This window comes from Falco rusticolus, chromosome 3 (genome assembly GCF_015220075.1).
Source record: "Falco rusticolus isolate bFalRus1 chromosome 3, bFalRus1.pri, whole genome shotgun sequence".
Classification (NCBI taxonomy): domain Eukaryota; kingdom Metazoa; phylum Chordata; class Aves; order Falconiformes; family Falconidae; genus Falco; species Falco rusticolus.
The window spans coordinates 111,415,088-111,426,206 of record NC_051189.1 but is presented as its reverse complement, the minus strand read 5'-3'; the positions used below and the strand labels follow the sequence as shown (position 1 = coordinate 111,426,206).

Here is an 11,119-nt window from a genome sequence, read left to right as displayed (position 1 = left end):
CACTAAAGGCAGTGGTGAATAAAGCAGCATTGTGTGACAGTGTATGCAGCGTTAACGGAGGGGAAGTTGTTCTGGTCTCTTTTGGGTCAGAACCAAGGCTGAACTCACAGTAGAGCTACAGTTACAGATGACCTGGAGGGCATCTGTCAGGGCTGGGCTGTGTAGGAGCCTTCCTGGACCTCCTCTGTGCCTTGTGTGAATTCTCACTATGTGTAAGTGCAGCTGTGCTGCTGCTCTGCAATCCCATTGCCCTTTAGGTGCTTCTGACAGGTTCAGGCTGCTGGGCTGGGGAACAGAACACGTACCTCTTTCTGGGAGACTCATGGTATTGCACAATAATTAGTTTTTGGATAGGACTGGCTGACATCATTCCACATAACTGAACAGAAGAAGCAGGCTGAAGCACAGGACACGCATACCCAGCACACAAGGGAAGATCCACACACAATTATGTCACTTTATTACGTTTGCCTGCATTCTGGCTTGGTACAGCTGTAGTTTGGAAAGCCAGTGTGCCCTAGGCATCCAGGTGCCACGGCACAGAAAGCCCAATGTAGCAGAGTGTGCACAAGTGACTAGCTCAGCTCTCTCCTTTGGCTACAGGTGATAGTAGTACACTGCACTTGTAACGGTGCACTTTGACGCAAAGTGGCATTCAGGTATGTATGTGCTGGCAGCCTAGGAAGGGAAGCTAGACACAAAAATGGAAGTGCCTATCACTCCAGGCAACTCCAGCTTTGCTTTGTTAAGAGGATGCTCTTCTGAGAAGACAAACTAGCAGGGACAGGCTTGGCTCAGGGGAAGCTTAGGTGTCTTTGTTAAGGACGGTGGCTCACAGCCCTGAGTGATATCAAGAGGCACTAGTGGGAGCCTGTATGAAGTGCTGTCTTGTCAGCAAGCATATGGAGTGCAGGCCCTGTTAGCAGGCAGGAAGAACTGAGATCAAGTGGGGCTAGCAACAGCTTTCTCTGTGAAGAATATCTCCTGCCTGCAAAGAGTCATACTGGGTGACCAGGGTGCTTGTTAGATGAAGCATGCAGAGGGCAGGAAGGGGTAGGTAAGGTCAGTTTTGCCTGTTCCTGGACCCCCTCCCCAGTTTGCTTCTAACCCTTTTCCCTAAGTCTTTGTCATCTCTCTCCCAGCAATTACTCTCAGTTGCCATCTGTCTGAGAGAACCAAGTGAAGCCCCATGGTTGGACATCAGAGAGGTTTCAGTTCTCACCACTTTCCTTGATAAATGGATGCTGGGAACAGTGTAAGAGAAAGGGATCCAATCCCTAGTGCTTTGCATTATCACTAAAAATGAAACTAAGAGCACTTGGCAGCCAAGCTACAGCTCCTGTATGGCAAGCAATAGACATCTCTTTATAAATGGGAGAAGCTAAGGTTCTCGCTGCAGGTCTAGGAAGCGGTTGGTGACAGATGTGACAGGGCTCTGGGTTTCCCTGGTATGTTCTCAGGCACAAGGTCTATGCTTCTTTGCTCCCCCAGCTCCCCCTGACTTTCAGAAAATATGCCCAAACTACCCTTTAAGGTTAAGGGATGCCCAACTCTTGGAAGCAGGCAGGATGGGTGTCTAGCTCAGGCTGGGTACTAGGGGTTAGCGGCTTAGGAGAGGAGTCAAGTCTGCAGGATTTTTAGGTGATTTCATGTCTAACGGAGAACATCAGTGCAAATGGTGAGGCTGAGTCGTGTGGTACATTCACCAATCTATTCACATTCTTTGCATAGTCCTCTTGAGGAAAGATGGGTGGTGGCCCCTGGCACCTTGCACGCACATTCATACGCAGAAAGGTTGTGTGCTCTGCAGCCTGGAAGCAGCACCATGCAGAAACCATCCAAAGGCCGTGAGATGCCCTGAGGGAAGTCAGCTCCAGCATGCAGGCCTCAGTTCAGCACGGCTATGGCTCCACAGTCACGCTGCTGTTGGTAACACGTACGCCATACCATCCCTTCCAGAACAGCGTGTCCTGGCCGCCGTGTTCAAAGCGGACAAAGCGGACCCCAGGCCCATAGTTGGAAAAGGTGTGAGAGATCTTTGGGATGAGAGACAAAATGGTTGTTGGTAAGCGTCAAACACCATGAACCTACCCTTCAGCACACAGAGCCTTCAACCCCACCTGCCCCAGTCATACCTACCAGGCTGGGTAACAATGAGGACATTTGCAGTGGGAGTTACTGGGAGGAGCTTTGATCCCATTGTTGTTCAGAGGCCACTGAACCTCTCCCAGCTGGGCATCTCCTTCATTTTACACCTGCAGTGGTGGCTCATCAAGTTTCCAAGTTTTACGTAAGGTAGCCTCCCATTAGAATCTCTGTTCAATCACCTGGCTCCACAGAACCTTCTCCTCCTGAACTCTCCTGCTTCTCTCTGCTTGAAAATATTCCCGATTCATGCAGGCTGGGTGTCACCTGCTGAGCTCACAGGTGTAACTCACCTCAGTCCAGTTGGCATCGTTGTCCTGTGGGATGGAAATGGTCTCACTTTTGTACTCTGCCAGAACATCCTCATTCTCCGAGAGCAGCTTCACACAGAGCTCATAGAGGCAGCCAGCATCACTGCGTCCCGCGTACCTGCAAGGAGACCCAAGCTGCTAGCCTCACCTGCATGATCTCTGCAGACAGAGCATGCAGCTGCATCTTGCTGAACGCAGGCTCTACCAGTCTCATCAGGTTCCTGCAGCCTTGGTTTGATGTGGAGATCTGTAATGGTTCTTACCCCAGCCCACCACCTCCCCTCGTCCACAGCAGGAACCTGCTCTTCAGAGGCCACACGCACCAACAGTCTGAAGTCGTGGGAGCTGCCTGCGGGTGCTGTAAGCCGAGACCGTGCCCTGTCCCACACCTGGGGGATTCTGGCAGCTGAGGTTTTAAGGCCCAGTGCAGGTATATGCCCTCCCTTCTCCTTCTTGACTCTCTGCCGGGCTTCTGAGGCATCCTTGCTACTTACCAGTCTTTTACCACAACTTTAGGCTGGGTTGTATCCATCAGCTCTTCCCAGTAGCCCTCAGCCTTAAGGTCGATGACCTGCGCCTTTCGACACCACCTGAAACACAAGATGTTAATTGGTATCACAGTCTCTCTGGGACTGGGGGAACCAAAAATGTCCCCTTCCCTGGATAAGAGAAGAAAGCAGCCTTACTCATAAGATGTAACAAAGTATTTATGGACTTCTTCACTAGGGAATTCTTTTCCAAAGTCCCCAGGGAGCTCTTCAATTTTCCAGCCATCGCCTCCATTCTCTACCTCTCCCCAGTGCTGCAGGTCTTCTGCAGATGGCAGAAAAGAGTCAGATGAGTCTTTGTTTCTGTGGGCCAGGGGAACCTGACCATCTCCCACTGGACCCTTGCTCTGGCCTGGGAAAGGCACGCGGTTAGATGCAGCACCAGTGTTGTATGTAGGCTATGGAGATGTTTAAGTAGAGGTGAGGCAAAAACCTTTAGTCTGGCTGAGCTTAATACCAACAAATCTAACATGCCCCACCAAAACGGCTATGTACACGTGGCTTTAAGTACTCCAGTGAAATTATTGAGGTATTCTGAACTGTGTGTCAGCATAGGTAGAAATAGCCTGCAGAGAGATGCCAATTGCTTTATTTCTAAATTTTCTAAATTGCTAAGTGATGTTTCTAGCAGTAGTGTGGCCTTAAACACTGGGCTTTTCTAGTTGTAGCCAGAGGGAACCCAGATGTTGGAAAAGCTTACAGAAAAATAATCTGTAAACAAAATGGAGAAGCAGCATTGATATTGCTTTGGTCTATGATGTGTGAAATGTATTTGTTGTCGCTTGGGTTGTGAGGCTTGGCCACTGCCGCTTACTGCCAAGCAAAGTTCATAGGTTATCAGAAAAATGGCAAATGGGATAGATATGTGCACAGCTCTGACACGGGCTGTAGCAAGGAAGGTAAAACAAGATTTGCCTGAGCTGTGTCAAGGAAGGAAGCGTCAAGTGTCCGGTCAGCTAAAGGCAGACCAGCTCCTGAGTTGGGGAAAGGCTTGATCTTTCCTGTCATGGTTTGGCAAGAAGCAGTCTAGAAATGCAGATGCCACTATCATTACTGTGTGGGACAGGGGTTCTGCAAAGGACATTTTAGTTCTCAAATGGGATTTGGATGCCTGCAGGGGCTTATATAAAGTTGATGTCAAGTAAAGCCCTTTGCAAAGGCTGATTATCAAAGGCCTTCATGCCCATTAGATGATTTGACTGCATGCAATAAGTGATTTGACTCTTGGGCAAGAAGAAAATGCTGCAACCTGATAGCAACTAAGATCTCTTTTCAAGGACTGGAGATGCCCAATTTCCAGTGACTGATCTCTATGAAATCTTGGGGCTTTTATGTTTGTCTCTCACCTTCACCACAAGGGTTCTTGATGAGATTCTTCCTCTTCTTACTCAGGAAGTAGAAGTTTTGCCAGTTCTCTGCATCCTCCTGTGACTCTGCTCCAGTGAGGCCTTCCTGCTGACACTTCAGAATCCAAAGTGCAGCTCCATCGACCAGGTTCTTCCACTGGCAGCAGACCAGGCGGCACACCAGCACCAAATCCACCGCAGGTATGGAAGCCAGAATTCTGATCAGGACTGCTTCAGGGAGGGACTCCATCCTTGGGCCAGGCTGGGTAGAGCTTTGTGAGAAAGAAGGGGGAAAGGAATGGTGACAGTGGTCCTTCAGACATGGGGTCCCCCACCCTCAGTGATGTCGAACACTGATGCAGTCTAAGAAAGGGAAAATAAGCATGTTACCCTAGAGCATGGTTTGGGGGGCATGGATAGCTTCCTAACCTCAAGATCTCCTGACCTCTATTAAGTTAATACCCTGAAGCACATAGGCAGACTAATATTTTATGTTTTAGGTGAAGCCCTTAGTTAAATCCATCCACAAAATGCAGGTAGCTGACATCTGCAATTGCGGATGGTTTGTCAGTTTCCCAGACTGGAATCAGCCCTTCCAGAAATCTCTGCTGTTGCAAAAATCTGCTTCCTCTGCAGAGGGAGGCATCTGGGTGCCTGTTCGGCCTTTAAGAGCGTCACTGATACAAACGCTGCAGAGCAGTACCTGACTATCAGTGGGGAGCACCTTGCCAACCACATTTGCAGCAGTTTGTTCCCCGTCTGAAAGGCACGGCCTCACGGGGCCGGCACTTAATCCCCTTACCATAAGCCTGTATAAAGTCCAGGTCTGAGCAAAACTGAAGATAGCTCAGATGATAGTTTCCAGTATTCCTTTTCCTATGGTCTTATAACCTGAGCAATTAAGTCAGAGGTGTGAGCTTTAGCTTCATGGGCCAGTTCTGCGCTTCCGACAGCTCTCTGCTGCTCGAGTCCAGCGCCAGGTGCCGCAGGAGCAAGGGCAGATGAGTGTGCAGATTCGTGTCGCCACCAGCCTGGGGTGATGCACTGTGACATGGCTCTTATCTCGGCTGAGGCCTGATGCGGGGAAGCTGCTGAGACCGCAGCGAATGCGGAGATGCAGCCCAACGCCCCAGGGCTCGTTAAGCCCCGGAGAGCGCTAGGAACAGAGCAGGAGGGAGCCTGACACGCCACCGGGTGACACAGGCAGCGCCAGATCTGGCGGGGAGGGACGAAATAGGGAGTCACTGCCCTAACGGCACCTGGGCATTCCCGGTCCGCGCAGGCAGCGGGAGGCAGCTGTCACTTAGCATCCCTGGCTTTATGGGGGCAGCACCCCCACCCCACCCCCCCACCCCCCTCCTTTCCAACCCTCAGCCATAGTCCCGAAGGATAAAATGCGATTTTAGAAAAAACACGGGCGCGACCCACGCTGCTGGTTCCGCCTGCTGCGGGGCTTTCACAGGTCCCGCTCCGCGCACGGCAGGGCGACCACCCCGGCTAGGGCCTTCCCGCCCTCCATGGCACGGCCCCGCCACCGGGGCAGCCCCCGTCCCTACCGACGCTCCCCCCTGCCCCCCGCCCCGCCGCAGGGAGCCCCCGGGCCGCGCTTACCTCGGGCGCTGATGTCGGTGACGGCTGGGCCGGGCCCCGCTGATAAAGGGCAGGGCCGGCGGGGGCGGGGGGGGGAAGGCCCCGCCCCTGGCCCCGCCCCGCCTCCTGCGCGGCCCCGCCCCGCCTCCTGCGCGGCCCCGCCCCGCCCGCTGCGGAAGGGCCGCCGCTCACATCCGTGTCCGGAGTCCGCCGCGGGCCGAGCCCAGGTGGGGCGGGGGGCGGGGGGGGCACGGCCCCGTCCCGGCGGGGGGCGGTGCGCGGTCCCGCGGTCCCTCGCGCAAACGCTGCTTGTCTCCCGCAACCGTCGGTGCCCCGGGGTCCCCGGCGCGGCGGCTGTCGGGGCCATGACGACCATCTGCGACCTGCCCGAGGACGTGCTGGTGGAGCTGCTGTCGCTGCTGCCGGCCCGGGACCTGCTCCGCACCTGCAGGCTGGTCTGCGCGCAGTGGCGGGCCGTGGTGGACCTGACCACCCTGTGGAAGCGCAAGTGCCAGCGCGAGGGCTTCTACCTTCAGAATCTGGACAGAAGCATCTCCGACTGGAAGATCTTCTATATTCTCTGCAGCTTGAAGAGGAACTTAATCAAAAACCCCTGTGCTGAAGGTTTGTTTAATTATTTATTGTAGAGGGCGAAGAGAGTTTCCCAACAGACAGAATGAGCTGGTCTCCTGCATTACTCACGTACCGCTGGTGTCATACGACTGTCCCGCTGCTGAGGGATCTCCGCTGGGGCTGACCCACGAGTGAACATCTGCGGCAGAACTGCCGTGGGGGGCGTGAAGTGTTGGTAAATACGTATCTATGGCTGGGACCAGAAAAATCTGGAGTCACGAAGGCCCCAGCTCAAGCAGACGGTGACGGTTAATTTGCACAGCAAGTACAATATGGTGATAAAACTATCAGGTCTTGGGATTAAACACGGGGCAGCTGGGGAATTCTTGTTGTCAAAGACTTGACTAGCATGGCTACAGTAATTCTGCTTTATTACTGATTATGAGTTTTTGATGTGGTCAGCAAGCTGCCGTCTATTGTCCTAGCTGCTGACAGCCACGTTAAGAGTAATGGCAGCATGAAGACAGGAGTCACTTTCAGCTTTAAGAAAAACAGAATGTGTCTGAAAACTCATCAGAGTAGGTTCCTAGTATTCTTCTGTAGCCAATTCTTTGACAAAAGCAGAGATACTACTAGAAACTGCAGTGAGGTCCTACTGCTCACCTTTACTGTCTGTGCTTTTAGAGAACTTTCAGCACTGGAAACTTGACAAGAATGAAGGAGATAAATGGAAGATTGAGCATCTGCCTGGACCTCATGGAAAAGAGATGCCAGGCTCCAAAGTACACAAATACTTTGTCACTTCATATGGGTAAGAGCTGGATTCCAGGAGCTGGGAGAGCTGCTTCCTCCTGTCTGCAAAGGCACTATGATTAGAAGGCTTGCGCCAGGTCAGAAAAGGAAGGAGCTTAATTAACCTTTTGGAATTATAGAATCATTTAGGTTGAAAAAGGTCTTTAAAATCATCGTCCGCTCATCCGTTAAACCAGCACTGCCACGTCCACCACTAAACCATGTCCCAAAGTGCCACATCTACATGTTTTTTTGGTGAAGAAATTTTTCCTAATATCCAATGTAACCCTCCCCTGGTGCAACTTGAGGCCATTTCCTCTTGTCCTGTCCTTGTTAGTTGGGAGAAAAGTCCGACCCCCCCTGTCCACACCCTCCTGTCAGGCAGTTGTAGAGAGCAGTCTCCCCGGAGCCTCCTTTTCTCCAGGCTAAACAAACTTTTATCCTAGTTAGTCTAAAGAGACGGGTGGGCTGCTGAGAGACTTAACCACAGCATGTGCTAAGTTTGAATACTTAAAAGGGGGCTTATAAGAAAGATGGGGACAGACTTTTTAGTAGGGCCTGTAGCAATAGGACAAGGGGTGATGGTTTTAAACTAAGAGGGGAGATTGAGATTAGATCTTGGGAAGAAACTGCTCCCGGTGAGGGTGGCGCCGGCACAGGCTGCCCAGAGCAGCTGTGGGTGCCCCAGCCCTGGCAGTGCCCAAGGCCAGGCTGGACGGGGCTGGGAGCAGCCGGGGCTGGGGGGAGGGGTCCCTGCCCACGGCAGGGGCTGCAGCTGGGTGCTCTGTGCGGTCCCTTCCCACCCAAACCGCTCTAGAATTCTCTGCCCCTGCCAGGAATTGCATGTAACTTTTATAGTCGTTATAATCCACGTGGGATCCTGCTTCTTGCCTACCCAAAGGGGGTGGGCAAAGGTTAAGGTTTGGCAAGCTAATCAGCTGCACTTACCTGACAAAGTCAAAGCTCTGTAACCTCTGAGAGTTTAGGTGGGGTTGTCATGCTAACAGCTGCAATAAAAGCTGTCAACAGAGGAGGATTAGCTGCTTTTTACATCCATTAAGCAGTAGTTTCCTGTTGCCAATATATGCTATGCAAGCACAAGGACCCCTCTTAATCCAGTTTGTAGGTAACTATTCCTTTCGTCTGGGGGTGAAGCTACTCCTTTTGCTTCCTTGTCTTGTTCTGGCTCTGGAAAAAGGCACGCTTCAGCCATATCAGCCTCACAGGCCTTCACGGTCTGGGTGGCTTTTGGTGAGAGTAAAGCTGTCAGGGAAAGTATGGACATTGAGAGGGAAGAGATGTGTTTTCTGAAGTTGTGAATATTTTTATTGCTGTTGCAGGCCATGCTTCAAATCTCAACTCATTACCCTGCAGAAAGAAGGATACTGGAATCAGTTGATGGATGAGAAACGGCCTGAAATTGTAGTCAAGGACTGGTAAGTACATGCACTGAAAACTAGAGTTTCTGGCACTGACTTAAAGCTAGGCGTCTGAAGGTTTTCATGCTGTAAAATCAGTTCTATACCCTTTGGGAGCTGTAGCTCTCAAGTAAAGCATAAGATAAATCCAGGGTTATGCAAAGGGCTATAAGGAGGTAGCAGAGCAGGATAGCTGGAGTTCCACAACTTCTTCATAGCTGTGCAGATGACAGGCCTTTTCCTCTGCAGATGGGGATCTCCGTGGAGACTGGTTTTGAACACTAAAGAAAACCAAACACGGTATATACAGCCCTGCTTCTTGATTATCCCCTGCCTCTAGGTATGCTGCCAGATTTGACTGCGGGTGTCGCTATGAGCTTACAGTGAGGCTGCTCTCTGAAGACTACATTGTCCTTGAGGAGTTCCGCCCTGAGCCAGTGGTTATAGAGCAGTGGAATGATGCAGCATGGAGAGAGGTAAGCGGCAGCCCTGTGGGCAGCAGCTTTACATCAGTATTGTGACACCGGAATCTTGCAAGTCTTACTTGGCCAGAAGTCCCAAGTGGACCTTCTTCCTCTGCTCTTCAGCTTCCTCTGCTCAATACAGAAGTTAAGTCCTTGCTGTTGACAGTGCTGAAGCAGTGCTTTGAAAGAGCAAGGTCTGCTTTGTAGGCACCCAGGATTTTCTAAAGATCATCCCCTGGGCTTCCGTGTTGTTTTAACTCGGTCTCTTTGTTTCTGTTTTTCACTTAAGTTTTTGTCCAAATAACTTAAGTTCCAAGAGCACAGTTCTTGTTTCTGTTGGATCAAAAAGCTTTATTTTAAAACTACTGTATGGATATAAAGTACTGCAGACATTACTTTTCTTAAACTGCTAAACGTGTTTAACTGGTTTGATTGGCTGTAGCTTCCCCATTACACTGCTGCTTACATGACAAACATACCTAAGAATCATGCTTCATGTTGCGTTTGACGTGGAGAGGATTTCAGGGCAGAAGAGCAGCTTTTTTCCTGTCCCTCAAAAAGGGTATGATGCACTCCCAATGAAAGCTGTCTTAGGATGAGCTTTTCCCAAGACCAAGACTCGCATACTGCAGTTGTCCCAGCTTCTAGGTCAGCGCTGGGTTATTTAGGCAAATTAACAGGAATTTTCTTCTTTCTCTCCAGATTTCTCACACCTTCCAGAATTACCCAGCTGGAGTACGTTACATCTGGTTTCAGCACGGAGGCCAAGACACCCAGTTCTGGGCAGGATGGTACGGGATCCGAGTGACAAACAGCAGCATCACCATTGGGCCCCTGACATTGTTATGAAGACAAAATCTAAGTCCTTTTTACCTCAGGACTGTAACCAGGTGGTCTCAGGTGCACTTATTTGTCTGTACTCTCTGGGTGGGTCCTGGCTTTTCTTGCACAGTTGATCGCGCGTACAAGCAGCTAGTTCTCCTTGTTCGCAGCAGAACTTCTGCAGGCCTAGCCCCTTGAAGATTTCTGTCTTCCATCTTCCATCCTCCTGTACCATGGATGTTACTGCAATTACTAGCGCCCTTCCACAGGAGGAAGACTAGGACAATTAAATATGACATCTGTCTTTTCTAGTTAATATTGCCTGTACTACAGACAAACAGTAAGTCTTAAATAGAAACCTTTTCCTGTTTATGGAACTTAAGAAAGATAAGGCTAAAATTTTTTCACTTTGGATCACTAATGCTGTCAAGGGCTTTGCTACAGAGAGACTTGTTTTGTATGGTATTTTCCTGTTTCAGTTTATGTATAAAAACATGTATCTTTCACGTCAGACCTTTCATAGTATAAGGAAACTGTCAATCCTTTTTCATAAAAGCTGTGTTGCTGGTACTTAGTTCCTTACTGTTTCTGTAAGCGTGTATGATCAAAATGGTACGTGCCTTCCCTGTCCAACTACAGCCCATCGCTGTTGGAATAAACAGCTAAAGAGGAGGTAAGAAATCCCTTACGGCAGCTGCCTTACAGCCTAAGTGCCTTTTGACTGGGCTGGGCCTTTTCCGTACTACCTTCGCACTACCAGAGTACTTTGTTTGTACTGACCAGTGTAACCCTATATAAACTGTTAAAGCAGCGCACAACCTCAGTCGAGAGTATTCTTGCACTTTTTACTGAGGCCTTCCATCTGCTTTGATAGGTGCAGGATTAACCACAGTTCCCTTGGCTGTTCTCTGTTCGCACTAGGACGTTTGGCCCGCGTCCTTGCTGGGCAGACAAATCCCACCTCATTAATGCCACCTGTGGGAGAAAGCTCTCCCACAGGAAGGGGAGAGGCTGAGGCTGCAGAAGCTCTCGTAGGGATTGTCACGTTCCACATGTGTTCCAGAAAAGGTACGGAAAAGTGGTGGAAGCCCCACATGGAACAGAAAGCTC

The 11,119-nt window shown here is 50.5% G+C and overlaps 2 protein-coding genes across 3 annotated transcripts; one reads left to right on the top strand and one right to left on the bottom strand.

Annotated features, from left to right (window-relative positions):
• Positions 1-443: 443 nt before the first annotated feature.
• On the bottom strand, positions 444-6,067 carry FBXO2 (F-box protein 2). Of its 2 annotated transcripts, XM_037381248.1 has the most exons (6): positions 5,962-6,067; positions 4,351-4,622; positions 3,143-3,269; positions 2,951-3,046; positions 2,439-2,574; positions 444-2,036 (listed from the first exon to the last, which is right to left on the bottom strand). In XM_037381248.1, exons 2-6 carry the CDS (start codon positions 4,598-4,600, stop codon positions 1,902-1,904), a joined length of 744 nt encoding a protein of 247 aa, XP_037237145.1. In that variant the 5' UTR covers positions 4,601-4,622; positions 5,962-6,067; the 3' UTR covers positions 444-1,901. The 2 variants fall into 2 exon arrangements, 1 of the variants encoding a protein (XP_037237145.1); XR_005103307.1 differs by lacking the exon at positions 5,962-6,067 and having other exon boundaries at positions 1,919-2,036; positions 2,140-2,574; positions 4,351-5,564.
• LOC119145119 (F-box only protein 6-like) lies at positions 5,746-10,579 on the top strand. The gene is made up of 5 exons (XM_037381243.1): positions 5,746-6,564; positions 7,198-7,324; positions 8,646-8,741; positions 9,064-9,199; positions 9,890-10,579. The coding sequence occupies exons 1-5, from the start codon at positions 5,868-5,870 to the stop codon at positions 10,034-10,036; spliced, it is 1,203 nt and encodes a 400-aa protein (XP_037237140.1). The 5' UTR covers positions 5,746-5,867; the 3' UTR covers positions 10,037-10,579.
• The last annotated feature ends 540 nt before the right edge of the window (positions 10,580-11,119 follow it).